The 15,948-nt window shown below is 41.2% G+C and overlaps 3 protein-coding genes across 18 annotated transcripts in view; 1 reads left to right on the forward strand and 2 right to left on the reverse strand.

Annotated features, from left to right (window-relative positions):
* LOC135237689 (serine/threonine-protein kinase WNK2-like) overlaps positions 1 to 2,909 on the reverse strand; it is a 29,956-nt gene extending 27,047 nt beyond the window's left edge. For 5 of the 12 annotated variants that reach the window (XR_010324894.1, XM_064305045.1, XM_064305043.1 and 2 more), the window contains exon 1: positions 22 to 2,909. Coding sequence is in view for 11 of the 12 variants with exons in the window: in XM_064305045.1 (XP_064161115.1) it covers positions 22 to 690 (669 nt within the window). In the remaining variant the exon portion in view is untranslated. The remainder of the gene's footprint in view (positions 1 to 21) is intronic. The other 7 variants (XM_064305038.1, XM_064305037.1, XM_064305035.1 and 4 more) reach the window with 6 other exon arrangements.
* A 1,639-nt stretch (positions 2,910 to 4,548) lies between these two features.
* LOC135238569 (ninjurin-1-like) lies at positions 4,549 to 12,405 on the forward strand. Of its 3 annotated transcripts, none has more exons than XR_010325148.1 (4): positions 4,549 to 4,738; positions 9,817 to 10,054; positions 10,685 to 10,871; positions 11,809 to 12,405. XR_010325148.1 is itself a non-coding variant. In XM_064306614.1 (3 exons), exons 1-3 carry the CDS (start codon positions 6,887 to 6,889, stop codon positions 10,816 to 10,818), a joined length of 426 nt encoding a protein of 141 aa, XP_064162684.1. In that variant the 5' UTR covers positions 6,748 to 6,886; the 3' UTR covers positions 10,819 to 11,037. The 3 variants fall into 3 exon arrangements, 1 of the variants encoding a protein (XP_064162684.1); XR_010325147.1 differs by lacking the exon at positions 4,549 to 4,738 and adding an exon at positions 6,750 to 6,940; XM_064306614.1 differs by lacking the exons at positions 4,549 to 4,738; positions 11,809 to 12,405 and adding an exon at positions 6,748 to 6,940 and having other exon boundaries at positions 10,685 to 11,037.
* A 674-nt stretch (positions 12,406 to 13,079) lies between these two features.
* LOC135238568 (caspase recruitment domain-containing protein 19-like) overlaps positions 13,080 to 15,948 on the reverse strand; it is a 43,132-nt gene continuing 40,263 nt past the window's right edge. For all 3 annotated transcript variants that reach the window (XM_064306611.1, XM_064306612.1, XM_064306613.1), the window contains 4 exons: positions 15,684 to 15,843; positions 15,373 to 15,432; positions 15,124 to 15,189; positions 13,080 to 14,925 (listed from right to left, as the gene is read on the reverse strand). In XM_064306611.1, the coding sequence (XP_064162681.1) occupies positions 14,810 to 14,925; positions 15,124 to 15,189; positions 15,373 to 15,432; positions 15,684 to 15,843 (402 nt within the window). In that variant the 3' untranslated portion in view covers positions 13,080 to 14,809. The remainder of the gene's footprint in view (positions 14,926 to 15,123; positions 15,190 to 15,372; positions 15,433 to 15,683; positions 15,844 to 15,948) is intronic.

Below are 15,948 nucleotides of genomic sequence, written 5' to 3' on the forward strand. Positions count from 1 at the left end.
TTTCAAATAAAAATCAATTACCTGAAGTTCACACCAGGCAACCTCGACCCAAGTGTCGGTGTCCAGACCTTTGTAGACCGTTTTGAAGGAGCCTCTTCCGAGCTCAATGTCAAACTTAAGAAATCTACCACCCGGGGACGTAGAGACCGCTTTCATCTCGGCTTCCTCTTCATTCTCGTCACTCTGCGCTTTTCCATTGCTCTGCACATTTATCGCAGAGTTATCCCCGGGTTTCTGCTCCGTGTCATCTTTCTCCTTACCCACGTCTGGACTGGGGCTTTCTAAAGCGCTGCCCGTTTGGGCAAGACTATCGGTGCCGGACCCCTCGGGTACCAGAAAGCCTACGCAAGCTCCCGTTCTCCCGTGTGTCGCTTCTGGGAGGTTTATATTCCGGACATTGGAGTGGCTCTCGCATTCCGTTGCCTCAAACGTTTGCTCCTCAGAATCAGCAAACCACAAAGTTCTCCTGATGAACCTTGGACGGACCTGTGACTTCTTACCAGATGAAGGGTACATGCTGGGGTCGCTACCTCCTCTCGGCGGTACTGCAGTGTCCATGTTGCTGATGTTAGTGTCACTGGTGGCTCCATACATGAAGGATTTAATGCTAAGTTCACATTCTGATTTTGGGGCAGATGAATACGTGTATCCCAGTGGAGGATTCGCATTGAATTCGTCCCCTGATTCCATCTTAGCGTAGTGATTAAATATTTATCATGGACGACCCCGAGACTGCTTTTAGCATGGTTTTAGGCCAGCAGTAGTGGCTGAGCGCATACAGTAGCTACCTGCAACTGAAGCCCTCGCTGACGCAGTTCGGTGTCATCGATAGCACTGTAGGCTAGCTACGGACTACGTTGACAACCAAACTAAAAAAATAAAAAATAAAATAACGATGACAAAGATGTTTTTGCCTCCACCCACGTGAAATTCCAAATTCGATGCTAATCATATGCATTGGGTGTCAACACAAATTCCAATCGTTATTATTTACAGAAATAAGCAAGTGTCATTTGGCAAGTGAAATACTGTACGCCTGAAATACAAAATAGCCTAGCACCGTCTGCAAACGCATGGTTGTAAGTTAGAAGCGTCACAGTACACTACCCTCCATACATAAAACTGTCAACGAGGGACCTTACATGTCCTTTGCAGTTACATCACAGCCTCGTAACAGTCCATATATCGTTAAATATTTAAATACAAAATGATGATGCGCGCAGACACGCACACAACTTGCCGTGTAGGCTATAGGGTATATACTTGGCTTATATTAATTACTGATCGAAATAGCTGACTTGGGTAGCCTACCTACAGCAAATCTAAAAACAGACCCAACACAAAACTGCAAAGCGAGCAAGTGTTTTAATCTATTCTCTCCGTCATCAGGCTTTGGACTCGAGCTGTCAGCCAAATGAAACGCATGTTCGACTCATACAGAGAAAACGAAAGATACGCAGTAGCTGTATACCCTCCTCGCGACCATATATTTGCGAAATTTTAAACTGAACACGTCAAAACAACTCTGCTCCAAAAGGTTTGCAAGCTCCGGAGCGCCAAGGACGGCCGTGGTTATATCGAGGCTTCGGCTGTGCGAAATTTTGCGGTGCAATGCGTTGTCACCGGTCCTGAAATAAAAATACTAAGACGGTAAGAGTAGAGCATCCTTGCAGTTCAATCATCCACATTCCATCCGGAGCGCTGTACCATTCTACGAATGAATTCCACGCCCATAGCAACCACGCGTATCCAATAAAAGCGCAAGTTTTCAGGACGCGTCTCCAACCTCTTTGTCATGTATTTGCGTTAGCCTACAACTCCCGCGATGCTGAAGTAGCGGTTTGTACGTGGAAGACCAAACAGTTCAAAAATATCTGAAATTTACTTCCTAATTGTACGTTCACAACGTGCTGTCCACTAGGCTTGATTTCAGAAGTCAATTTCACGCATTTTTCACGTAATTATTTGGCTGATCCCAAAAACAAATATAAAACTAAAATATAGCTGCAAGCAGAAATTAAGGAGACCAAGCACACGCAAATACATATGCAAATACAAAAAAACATATTGAGGCATATTCCTAACGAGGTGCTTGGTCAGCTGAGCAAGTTTCAAATGTCTACAAAGAACCTGTGGTTTTTGTAAATTTTTGTTCTGCTCCATAGCGCCACCGAGTGGTTTAATCTGGTTAATGCTTTAGGACTGCCCTAAGGAGTATCTGTGGACACAAGTTTCATCGCTTTTTGTCAAATTGTTTGGGAAAAATAATTCCTACACTCATTTATTCAGATTTTGGTTCAAGGTGGCCAGAGGAAAAGATATGTGACTTTGAAAAATGGTTCATTATCGGGGCATGGATGGCAGGAGCTTCAGTCACAAAGACTCCTCGACTTGCTAGTGTTTCAATAGGAACAGTGACAAAAGTGATATCTGCATTTAGATCTATAGGAAAGACAGCCATAAATAGGGAGGGAATTGGGGACAAAAGCTAACATTTGATGACCATGATGCTCATGCATTAGTGCAGTATGTAAGGAAAAACAGAAGAGCAAACTCTTCCTTCCCTTCCTTCCGTAGACAACTACATAGAGAGGGGTATTATAGAAGGGGGCATAAACCCCTCATTACAATGAAAAACGCACATTTTAGAGTTCAGTGGTGCAAAAACCATACACACTGTTCTGCAGAGATGTGGAAAAGTGATATGATCAGATGAGTCATCCTTCACAATATTCTCAACAAGTGGGTGAGTGCGTGTGTGGTGTACACCAAGAGAACGGTACAGGCCTGAATGCTTTACCCCTACAGTGAGGGGGTCCGGTGGCTCTGTTATCCTATGGGGGCATTTTCCGGAAAAGGTCTGGGTCCACTTGTCCCCTTAGAGGGAAGGGTCACTGCAAATCAAAACAAAGTAATTCTGAGTATTACCTTTCTCATTCTCACATGCCCTTTGACAACTGACTGGTGGATGGCATATTTTTTTCAGTTATGACTATCATTGTACATCTAATTGCAGAATGACCCAAAGACATAGCATGCAAATATTCTACTTGGAGTTTTTATTTAATTTCCTGTTACAGTGCCAACTATTAGTGAAATAGCTGACTTGGGTAGCCTACTGCTTCAAAGGCAATCATTGCATTTGTCTACCATGTTTTATGATGATCAGACAAAGCATTCAAGAGTTACAGCTGTTTTAGAAAAAAATTACCACATGGACATCTGCTGATTTGCATATGCCAGCCATAGTTTTTTTGATAATTATTAAATTTCACAGATTATTTCAAGCCTAATTTGATGACACTCAGTTTAACAGCCCAGGACAAGTTTGTGAAATTATATTTTGTCAAATTTCAAAATGTTGGAAAAGCAAAATGGTGGCCGATATTATTATTTGAGGCAAAGTTGTTCATCTGAAGGAGTGTAAAAATGGCCACACACATAACTTCTGATTTGCATATGGTGGCCATATAGTTTTGAAAAGAAAAAATTATTGAGGTTCAGACTCCAGAGATTCTTTCTAGCCTAATTTGGAGGCAGATATAAATCATACATATTTTTATGTATGTTATAGTAACCCTTTTTCTAAGCACTAGAAAATAGGTCAACACATAAAAAGTGCAATTATATAACCTACTAAAAAATTACGCAAAACTATTCATGACAATGATATAACTTGCAATTGTGCAGGCCTACAAATGAATGGCTAAAATAGATTAACTCAAATTAAATTTAAATTCAAGATTGATACTTTGTTATTAAATTTGACTGTAGTCAAATGAGTTGTTGAATAGTGTCATTATGGCTTCTATGCAATATTTTGAATAATTACTGCTTTGAGTGTGCTGAGTGCCTATTGGATAGTTGCATTGATTTTCATTATTCAACTTTGTGTGTTTGTGTATTCTGATTTCTCTAGTCTCAGAAGATCGGATCACATCAAACAGACTTTTTCCATGTTCTATGGACAACTTGAGTGGCACCCCTAAACCACTGTACACCAACTAACACAGCTGTGCAGCACAGCAGTATTTGGTGTGAAAATGTATATACTGGGAATGGTACAGTGCAGCAGAATACCCACTGCCCAATCTAATTTTGAATGGTTTCAATTTAAGAGGGTACTGTTGCACCCAGACAGTCACTCAAAATGTTTTGTTGGACTTTAAATCCACTTCACATTCCTTTCATTACATACATTTGGAATCACCTGTTTAGGAGGATGAAACGATAGTTTTTAGTTTTACTTCACTGAAACGGAAAGACAGCAACTAGTATCTGCATCAGCCTGCTATATTTTTTACAGTTGTCTGTACATTTTCGAAAAATAAGAAAGCAGTCACTTCACAAATGGAAACATTATGGTAAATAAAATATGTCCATTATTATATGAAAATATAGACTGCAAATGTAATTACATTTAATATTTCCGTGAAATTAATGTTCGCATTTATTTCACGTAATAAATCAACTATTAATTGTCTTGGCAGAAATCCTCAGAGCGAAATGCGATGAAATCATGAAGTTACTTTCGTTTTCAAAGTGACCATCCCTCATCGGTGCGCTGTACGCCGCTAGTCGGAAAACTCAATGTACAAATGCCCCTCGGCACAGCGAGCTCATGCCACGGCAATAGTCACTTGTAACACTTGAAATAAACTAGTGTCACTTTTGACGGATATCTATGACTCCGGAACACATGGAATTGAACGGAGATGCTGACACAAACAGAGAAGAGGTAAGACGCCCGTTGCAGTACAAACGAGCCTGGAGGCGAAACCTCATTCATCGACATCGGAGCAGCCGAGACTTAGCCCATTTGCTATCAGGCCACAGGAATTGCCTATCTTCTGTTGTTTTATAGTTATCACGAAGCATTTGGAATTAGTGTCCCTTAATATATGCCCTTTCTTCTATGGCCTAGAAGCGATATAGCCTATGCTAATTTATAGTTTCTACCCTGCTGTAGCATGAAGCGAAGGCTGTATACTATAGTTCTGCCATTCCTACCGTCCTTAAATTAAAACTTCTAACATGAACCTTGTTTTATTGTTAGGATTTGTCATTGTAGAGCAGCCGGATGGGAACACGAGTTGTCATAGTGTCAGTTATTTTTCAGTTGCGATTTTCCGTAGAGACAAAACTTGTTTTTACTGCTAGGGTACTTTTACTTCACAGACCTTGAAAACAAGTATGCTTATAATAATATACCAAATCCTTAAGTTAGGGAACAATGTCAAACATTAAATAGCCTGCGTTTTAAAGGCGGGGAAAACAGAAGCGGGCGCTCTATCGCATTTAAACTTTAGGCGTCTTAATTTTTAATGACCATTTGAGAAATCTCATTCACGCTCATTTGAAATCGGCAGAATAAACGATAGCTATATTCCAATGACTATGAAACTCGTTGTTTTATATAACTAAGTATGTGCTTATTTTAAAGGTTAAAAGCCACCTGGTGAGTCAAAGGTATGACATCATAACGCGTTGGGTTTCACCAAGGAATGACCGCCCATTGCATAATGCACCTTTGAGCTGTTGTTCTGATTACCCCGAACGAGCAAGGACCTCAAAGGCTACTTCAGTTCTCACCACTCATAGCGACAAGATTACCTGCAGTTTCCATGCTAAGCAAATTTCTATTAAATATTGGCTAATCTGGTAATAGGCTATTTCTGGGTTTTGGAGCGAGTGATTTCTGCATTTTCTACTAGCAGCGCTCCACCCGAGGGGTCGCACATGTTGTTCTTACTGTTCATTCACAGGATGACGTAACATATCACCAGTCAGGACGGTGCTGTCAAATACGATTCGTTTTAGTGGATCGATTCATTTGAGTACTTATGTCAGAATGAGCCGCGAATCGTGATCTAGTCAGTTTCTGTCTGTAATCGGAGCTCACCGGCTCCTGCAGTAACATAGACAAGGCGGTATGGTTCTTCTGAACATGAGGCCTAAAAAAAGCTAAAAAAAAAAAAAAAAACAACAACAACAACAAAAAAACAACAACTAATATTATCATCATAATATCTATAACAATTTAAAACTCAACCAAAGTATTAATAAGAATTATTTGGGGAAAGTATTAAATCTGCCATAAATGTAGCTTACAATCTATCATAAATTTGCAAACATAGAGTGGTGGTTTATAAAAACAAATTAAGTTGTATTATCATTAAGTAGAGATCAAGCTATCAACAACAGATTTCCAGAACCACAGGACTTTCACTGAAATAACAAATGAAGTGTGCTTGACATGCTTACTTACAAGTAACTCTAGGCCGGCTCATTATACCCCGTTCATATTGTTTAGCTGGAACCAAGCTAAAGGAAACTGATATGTGAACTGAAAATGTTTTGTTGGACTTTAAATCCACTTCACATTCCTTTCATTACATACATTTGGAATCACCTGTTTAGGAGGATGAAACGATAGTTTTTAGTTTTACTTCACTGAAACGGAAAGACAGCAACTAGTATCTGCATCAGCCTGCTATATTTTTTACAGTTGTCTGTACATTTTCGAAAAATAAGAAAGCAGTCACTTCACAAATGGAAACATTATGGTAAATAAAATATGTCCATTATTATATGAAAATATAGACTGCAAATGTAATTACATTTAATATTTCCGTGAAATTAATGTTCGCATTTATTTCACGTAATAAATCAATTATTAATTGTCTTGGCAGAAATCCTCAGCGCGAAATGCGATGAAATCATGAAGTTATTTTCGTTTTCAAAGTGACCATCCCTCATCGGTGCGCTGTACGCCGCTAGTCGGAAAACTCAATGTACAAATGCCCCTCAGCACAGCGAGCTCATGCCACGGCGATAGTCACTTGTAACACTTGAAATAAAGGAGTGTCACTTTTGACGGATATCTATGACTCCGGAACACATGGAATTGAACGGAGATGCTGACACAAACAGAGAAGAGGTAAGACGCCCGTTGCAGTACAAACGAGCCTGGAGGCGAAACCTCATTCATCGACATCGGAGCAGCCGAGACTTAGCCCATTTGCTATCAGGCCACAGGAATTGCCTATTTTATGTTGTTTTATAGTTATCACGAAGCATTTCGAATTAGTGTCCCTTAATATATGCCCTTTCTTCTATGGCCTAGAAGCGATATAGCCTATGCTAATTTATAGTTTCTACCCTGCTGTAGCATGAAGCGAAGGCTGTATACTATAGTTCTGCCATTCCGTCCTTAAATTAAAACTTCTAACATGAACCTTGTTTTATTGTTAGGATTTGTCATTGTAGAGCAGCCGGATGGGAACACGAGTTGTCATAGTGTCAGTTATTTTTCAGTAGCGATTTTCTGTAGAGACAAAACTTGTTTTTACTGCTAGGGTAGCCTACTTTTACTTCACAGACCTTGAAAACAAGTATGCTTATAATAATATACCAGATCCTTAAGTTAGGGAACAATGTCGAACATTAAATAGCCGCGTTTTAAAGGCGGGGAAAACAGAAGCGGCGCTCTATCGCATTTAAACTTTAGGCGTCTTAATTTTTAATGACCATTTGAGAAATCTCATTCACGCTCATTTGAAATCGGCAGAATAAACGATTAAACGATAGCTATATTCCAACGGCTATGAAACTCGTTGTTTTATATAACTAAGTATGTGCTTATTTTAAAGGGTAAAAGCCACCTGGTGAGTCGAAGGTATGAGATCATAACGCGTTGGGTTTCACCAAGGAATGACCGCCCATTGCATAATGCACCTTTGAGCTGTTGTTCTGATTACACCGAGCGAGCAAGGACCTCAAAGGCTACTTCAATTCTCACCACTCATAGCGACAAGATTACCTGCAGTTTCCATGCTAAGCAAATTTCTATGAAATATTGGCTAATCTGGTAATAGGCTATTTCTGGGTTTTGGAGCGAGTGATTTCTGCATTTTCTACTAGCAGCGCTCCACCCGAGGGGTCGCACATGTTGTTCTTACTGTTCATTCACAGGATGACGTAACATATCATCAGTCAGGACGGTGCTGTCAAATACGATTCGTTTTAGTGGATCGATTCATTTGAGTACTTATGTCAGAATGAGCCGCGAATCGTGATCTAGTCAGTTTCTGTTTGTAAAAAAAAAAAAGCTAAAAAATAAAATAAAAAAAAACAACAACAAAAAAACAACAACTAATATTATCATCATAATATCTATAACAATTACAACCAAAGTATTAATAAGAATTATTTGGGGAAAGTATTAAATCTGCCATAAATGTAGCTTACAATCTATCATAAATTTGCAAACATAGAGTGGTGGTTTATAAAAACAAATTAAGTTGTATTATCATTAAGTAGAGATCAAGCTATCAACAACAGATTTCCAGAACCTCAGGACTTTCACTGAAATAACAAATGAACTGTGCTTGACATGCTTACTTACAAGTAACTCTAGGCCGGCTCATTATACCCCGTTCATATTGTTTAGCTGGAACCAAGCTAAAGGAAACTGATATGACTGAAAACACAGTACACCGTGACACATTTTAAGTTCTTTGAGAGAGGGAACAGGAAATGAAGATCGACTTATTTCCCTATGGTGGTAGGAGATAAAGGGACTCTGGAGCTTGAGTTTGCTCTTTGTCTTAATTCTAGCAGCATGACTAAAATGTTTAAGACATGGTCAGGGTACTCATTCATTTGGTGGAGAAAGTGAGATAGGGGCTAGGTAATTTAGTGGACTGGACCTGCCTGACCTGCCTGATGTGATGTTGACACTGAGATCAGAGAGGACTGCCACACTGCAGGCAGGCAGACTGCTGTAACAGAAGTGATAGGGGTGCCATTGATTCTGATTACAGCAGTCTACATGTTAAGCCCATGGTAGGCTCATGTTTAGCACAAAGCCACTTTGGCCTTTGGCAAAACCAAAATTTAATCTGGTACCAAGGCCAAATTAGAAGACAGTTAAGATGAACTCAAATTGGACTATTGTGAAAAGTCACTAGAGAAAAGAGCATACAACTGTAAAACCGTTTATAATGAAACTGTTTACTTACACCATAAAACGAAAGTATGAAAACCTGGCAGGTGCTGGAAAGTGCTCAGATAGTTACTTCTTTGAGTAAACAGTTTTTTCTCAGTATTACTGAACACAGGTATGTAGCTAGCCAATTAAAACATTTAAAACTGATTTCACAACAGGACTTGGAAAGCTTACCTCATGGATTTCTTTATTTGGACACTCTCCTGCAGCTGTACACAGCAGACGCATAGCAGAGATTGTAACATAAAAGAGCAGAGAGATGGGGAAAGGCTGGCATCCTCTGAGTCTGGGTGATAGAAATATCATCGAAAACACCGCTGAACATTTTGACAAAATTATTTCCACAAAAGCAACTTTCTGTTCTCCTCCAGAGGGCACTGACCACAGCCATAGAGACTATAAGACAATTCACAAATGACTGTAGAGTTATTTTTAAAGGGGCATTAAGGCCGAAAAGCATGGCACTTACAGCAATGTCTGTATGACCACCATGTAATTCAAGCCCTGCCATGGCCCTCATTTTAATTGTGAGATTGTGTGTGTAGCGACCGTCTTTAGTGTGTAAACCTGACATAATCGCTGTGGAATATCTCTCAGTAGCCAAACCGCTTTCCCAGCCCAACAGCACATGTAATGAACATCGCTGTGTTGGGATAAATGTCTGTGCTGGTGTAAATCAGCACTGCACCAGTGTTACGATGTGTGTCGGTGCTGGTGTTAATGAGCACTGAGCTAGTGTTATTGTGTCCCTCGGTGCTGATGTTAATGATTACTGTGCCTGTGCTAATGTGTGTCTGTATGTTCAGGTTCCTCTGGCCAGGCGTAGGGGGCACAGGAGAGAGCCACTGAACATGAACCACTATGCCAGTAAGAAGAGTGCTGCAGAGAGCATGCTGGATGTGGCTCTGCTCATGGCCAATGCCTCCCAACTGAAGGCTGTGCTGGAGCAGGGCTCTGAATTAAACCTCTACATCCCCCTCATCATTCTCATTAGCATCTCCCTCATCCTGCAGGTCATTGTGGGGGTCCTTCTCATATTCATAGGTGAGGAAAATAGATGTACCTCACTGTCAAAATTTCTGTTATACACTTTTTCTTTCGTAGATTTTTACCCATTTTCTCCCTATTTAAAACAACCAATGTGTCTGTGTTGTCATTTCTGCAACCTCTTTTCTGGGCCTGATTGGTCCAGTTGCCAAAAGGGGGTCCCCTAGTACACAATGGGACATCCACATCCTGACTACTGAAATCCTTCTCTATGCTATGATGCTATGACCAATTATATGAAGCAGTGTATGGAAAATATTTCACTTTGAACTGAGGGTCAATAATGACTCCAGATACAAGTGATGGGAAGTCAGGAATGGTCATAGAATGCACTGAAGGAGGCTGGGAAAAGTTAAATGAAGCTTGCCACATTGTGGGAGATATTGTGCCGTGTATAATGGAATAGAATTTCATTTCATTAAGGAATGTGATTGAAAGTCTTAAGACAATGTTTTTCTTTTCTTTTTGCAGTTACACACCTTTTGAAAAATGCAAACTCATTTAAAATTCAAATTGAACAGAAATGAAATGATCAGCAAGGGGCCTAGGACAGGCTGCCTGGTGCAGGAGTGTCTGTAACCTGGGTTATTTTTAGAGCGTTGAGCCCTGTGCCTCTTCCTCTTACAGTTAAGTGGAATCTGAACGACCTGAGCAAGCAGTTCCAACTCAATGTGTTGGAGAATATCACCACTGGAATGATCTTCGTCATCGTGGTTGTAAATGTCTTCATCACAGCCTTTGGTGTACAGCAGACCCACTAAAATACCTCGCAACAGGACAGAAATGAAAAACATGCTGTCTAGCAGTCACACAGGTATATATTAAGAGTGTGTGTGTTCTGTGTATGGGTCATTATACCCATTTCCCATTTTTTCCTCATTTCACAGTTCTGTAGGTCTTGCCATGAATCCTGTTTCATCAGTGAATCAGATCATAGAATTTGCTCTTTAGTGTTGAAGGGACTTGAAAAAGTTCTTAAATGTTAAATGTCTTAAAAGTTCTAAAAATGAGGCACAACTACAACAGTGCAACTTAGCAGTGTGCCTCTAAGCTACAAATAGCAACTGAATCTGTAAAATCACAAGCACTTTTGCACTTGATCAACATGAGACCCCCTGTGTACAAGCTACGTCCCTCTTTCTGGTTACTTTTGAATGAACAGAACAGAACGTTTCAGGTGCAAAGTGACTCACAGAGCCCATGTCTGACCTAACAATCTATTGGAACACCATGTTGACATTCATTGAATATATTATTAAGACAGATGCAGCATTCTAAGCTAAGCCACGCTGTACGGGAGCAAGTTGAACATCCAACGTGAGGAAGATGATTACCTTGTTGTGTTATTACTTATGTGCATTAAACTGTTGAAAAAGTTTGGCTTAGCCGATATTAACGTATCGTAGTCTAAAACAATGTACCATGTACCCTTAATTTACCATAAAGTGTCTTAAAAAAGCATTACAAGTTTGCAAGTTCAAGTTTTGGTTGGAGTGCATGTAATTTAACTTGCACACCTGTGCAGTGAGCCTGGCTGCTCTGATATGTAATCGTCAAAGTTTCATGTGACACAGAGGACTCACAGAGCATTCCACATAGATCACATTCCTATCTGATCTGACAAGCGTAATGCAGTATTGATCATAGATTGATTAGTCTGGTCTGCAGTCTTGTTACTGACGGGGGGCAAGATGGACATTCAACCATGAGATCAGAGATGGATTTACCTTGTCTGTTTTCTTTCTTCCAAGACATGAAGAAAAACCCAAGGCTGTATTTTGTCTCATAAATATTGATGGTGGAGACCCAGAAAACCCTGCAGAGCATAACCACTATTATCATCATATTCCTACCTGAAAGCCAATGCAGATATTGGAAGTGCACGTCTTTCAGTAATGAGTCATTATTTGCGTGGAAAGATCAGGTTTCACACTGTGCTTGGGGGAGAAATACAACTTAAACTGAAAACTTGGAGCAATAGATTATTCCAGTATAAACGTATTTGAACTTGAATACACTTGTGTACGGTCATCTCATTTCCTTTTTGCTGTATCTTAAATGTGGAAATGGAAACAACTTCCATTATCTGTTCTGTCTGTTTCCTGTGTATTAAACCTTATACAGTTATGTTATACAGTAATGTTATAGACCATGCACACAAAGTTATATTTAGGATTGGTATATACCTCAATCATAACAACCACTTTTTAAAATGAGAATTGTTTTATAATAAAGTTTTTTAAAAACTTTCTTGACTTGAATTGTTGAATCACTGCCTTCTGCAATATTGAAATGGTGAGTACAAGTTGCCAGAGGGATGAACAAACAGTGCTGGGACCAATTCCATTTCAATTTTTATTCTATTGTAAAAGGGTTTGAATTTTTTATTTTTATTTTTGCCATTTTTCTCCCATTTTCTCCCCAATTTAGTCGTTATACCAATTTCCCGTGTGTATCACGGTCCTGGTCGATGCGCTATCCTGTCGGTCTGGGGAGGGTGTAGACTACCACATGCTTCCTCCGATACATGTGGAGTCGGCAGCCGCTTCTTTTCACCTGACAGCGAGGAGTTTCACTGGGAGAGCGCAACACGTGCAGAGGTTCACACTATCTCCCCCAGATCCCCTCCCTGCTGAACAGGTGCCCCGACCAACCAGTAGGAGTCGCTAATGCAACGATCAGGACTCAAACCTTCACCGGCTCTTACCTGTCAATGGCCACGGGTTCCAGCTCCATAGTTTCCGCTGGCTGGTATTCATCCTCCAAGAATCCCTGCACGCTGTTGTTGGTTTCTCCCAGGTTAAGGACATGGTCACAGTGGGGGTCTGGGAAGTGCGCTGCCAAAAAGTCATCCTGGGCAGAACAGGCTCAGATCAATTCTGGAGGATGCAACACGTCTGTCTGTGTGTGGTGTTTTGGGGGGGGGGGGGGGGGGTCACAGGCATCGTGGAAATAACTGCTGATGTTTAAATTCCAGTTGAGTAATTAATTATATCTTTAACGATTAACTGCGAGACTGATCACTGATTGGTAGCTGGTTTTATTATGATATTATGATGAAAGGCACCCAAAGGCTCAATCAGAGACACAGAAGTTGAGAAGTCCCAGCATGCTCATAGACAATCACGAGGCTAAAAACTCTGACCTGCAATCTAAACCCCTAAAGACAATCACATCAGGCTTTAAGTGGGGGATTTACCCTAATATTAGCCACTTTCCAAAGATATACACATTGTTATACACTTGCACATTACAATATGAATGCAGTTCTGACTTTTGTTAAAAAAACAAACTTATGGTGTTGTTTGGACATACATTACACTGTACCTTAAAAAGAGTGAGGTCACAGAAGTGGGCTGTGGGCTCATAAACTTTGGGAACATAGCATCAATGTGACAAATTACATTATTATATAACATCAGGATATATGCAAATTACCCATCACCAAATCTAATGTTGAAATCATCTACTATGACTTTCAGACCACAGCACACAGTGCTATATCAGATAGATAGGTACCTGCACTGACTGCACTGTATGTGCCTTATAATACAGAAATGCAGCTTTGCTAATGCTAGGGCAATATGAAAAGGATGTCAGTTCGCCTATAATACTGCCTTTTTGAAGTACTAACCTTTATAATTGTAGTGTAACCAATTCCTGTGCATTTCATAGTGTAGGGCCCAGATCACCACATTACAGACCTGAAGGTTACAGTTTGAGGCCCAGGTAATACACTGCTGTTCAATAGAAAAATATTTACATCATTTGCATAAAAAGACTAAAAAAGGCCCAAACTCAATAGGCATCTGCCAGTAACCATAACGACAGCAATAGTAATAAAAGGCAAATGGTTGTGACGGTGACAGTGACGACAGGCAGAGACAGGAACCACCCGCTCAGTGCAGGAAGAGTGAGAGACAGTGCAAACTTGAGGCTCATCCAGGAGCCAGTCTAGTGTGGAGCTAGTGAGGGTAATGTCATTACTGTGATGGTGACGTCATTGACTGTGACGGTGACATGATTAACTGTGGTGGTGACGTCTTGCGCAGTGATGCAGTGACGGCATTGTTTGTTGTGGCGATTCATTGTTTTTTCTTGTGAAACCTGAAGACTCCTGTGAGTGATGCCCTGAGATAACCTGAGTGGAACTGCTGCTGGAAGTGAAACCTGCACTGAGTAGGTTGAAACATAAATCCCACTCTCTTTTACAACAGAGCAGACATGGCTCCAGCCTTTCGGCCACCCTAGGTGATTTGGCAGCCCAGGGTGAGGGGGAGGGGGGGTGCAGGTTTGTGTGTCTGTGGGGTCTGTACATCCCTTCATTTGGTGCCCATCCAGGCAGATGCTGCCCTAGGCCAAGAACTGACTCTGTAATCTGATATCCTCCACCACCACAAGCGACTGCCACCTACTTACATTCAACAATAACTTTTTGAACAATTCAAAATGTTTGGCCCACTAATTTGGTTGGACGAAATTGGAGGCACTGATTGGCTGTTGCGTGCGAGTATGTTTGAGGCCAAGAAACTCCTGCTGAGAAGTGGAAGCTAACAGCGGAAGACTTGTACATTGACACAGCCCCAAAACAATATTCAACACGTACAATACACTACAAATAACAAACATATGTGTACAGTTTATACATGCATTTAAAAAGTCCCATCCAGGCCACTGCAGCTGCTGTTGGGATTTTGGTGTTCCCCCGCTGCCAGCTGCTAGCCCTGTTGGACAGCAGGTTTGCCGTGGGAACTACGGCTTCCTGTTACCATCCTCTGTGTAGGAGATAAGGAGCTCTTTGGCTTTGTGGCCTAGGCCCAGAGATGTGACCCCCAACATCTTCCTGGGGTCCCCCAGCACCTCCCTGTCTGTGGTCAGATGGGAGAGAATGACACTGTCACCAGTCAATGCATGCATGCACACACATGGTATTGTTAACAGTAAAGGGGACAGTACTCTGGTGGTACTGGATGCAGTACTGTGAGGGGTACTGAGGTAGAACTGTAGGATGGAGTGCAAGGAGTATTAGGGGCGGAATTATAGTGGTATTGCATTCTGTAACTCACCTCCACAGTAATACAGCAGTGCCAGCCCCACCGCAATGCTGAAACAGCCCAGAAAGAACCAGGGACCTGCAAGGAGTAGAGAGTGACCACTACAGACCACTACTTACCACTGAACAACACCAGTGTTGCCACTAAAGTTCACTGCTCTACAGGATATAAGCACATACTGTTGAGAGCAATCAAGTCTGATCTCAGCTGTTGAAGTGCAACTCGGATGTGTGCTTTACACAGGCAAGGACGTTCACTTACTCCTGTCATTCATCACAAATCTCTCCTTAAGGGGGGGCATGCGGGGGAATCCATTGGGTTCTGAAGAGAACACAGAAGTGCAGTCACAAGACAGGAAGCCATTTCACAAGCAGTGTGCTATGGCCAGTATACTACTGAATGATAAACAATGCTATAGATTCAGTCAAAATTAAATCTAATGTTTAAGAATAAAATAATAATAACATAATATAAATTGGTGACATCAGAACTGGTTAAAATTGTGAATATAACAGCAGTTACACCCGTTGAAGCAGTATAACTTCAGCTGAGGTGAACTGGCAGAGACTTACCGCCTCTCCGGCTGACTCGTGTGGGGAGGCTGAAGTACACCTCCTCCACGTGGAGGTGCAGCGCCCTGTAGAACTCATAACACGCCTCCTCCCCTTTCTCCTGCAAGTGCGTCAAGAGCTCGGCCAATCGGATGCAGGTGGGCACGTCCAGATTCCTGAACTAGAACCCAAACACAGATGAGTGACACGCCGTGACTGGGTCTGCCTGGATCACCCAAATTAACTGGGGCACTATGATGAGATCAGTAGTTTCTGACTGGGTCTG

Source organism: Anguilla rostrata, chromosome 13 (assembly GCF_018555375.3).
Source record: "Anguilla rostrata isolate EN2019 chromosome 13, ASM1855537v3, whole genome shotgun sequence".
Taxonomy (NCBI): domain Eukaryota; kingdom Metazoa; phylum Chordata; class Actinopteri; order Anguilliformes; family Anguillidae; genus Anguilla; species Anguilla rostrata.

Excerpts from the sequence above, each read along its gene's own strand:
- LOC135238569 (XM_064306614.1), top strand. The coding sequence starts at position 6,887 with ATGACTCCGGAACACATGGAATTGAACGGAGATGCTGACACAAACAGA. Across the intron at positions 6,941-9,816 it reads CTGACACAAACAGAGAAGAG|GTTCCTCTGGCCAGGCGTAG; the intron begins GTAAGACGCCCG and ends CTGTATGTTCAG. Across the intron at positions 10,055-10,684 it reads GGTCCTTCTCATATTCATAG|TTAAGTGGAATCTGAACGAC; the intron begins GTGAGGAAAATA and ends TTCCTCTTACAG.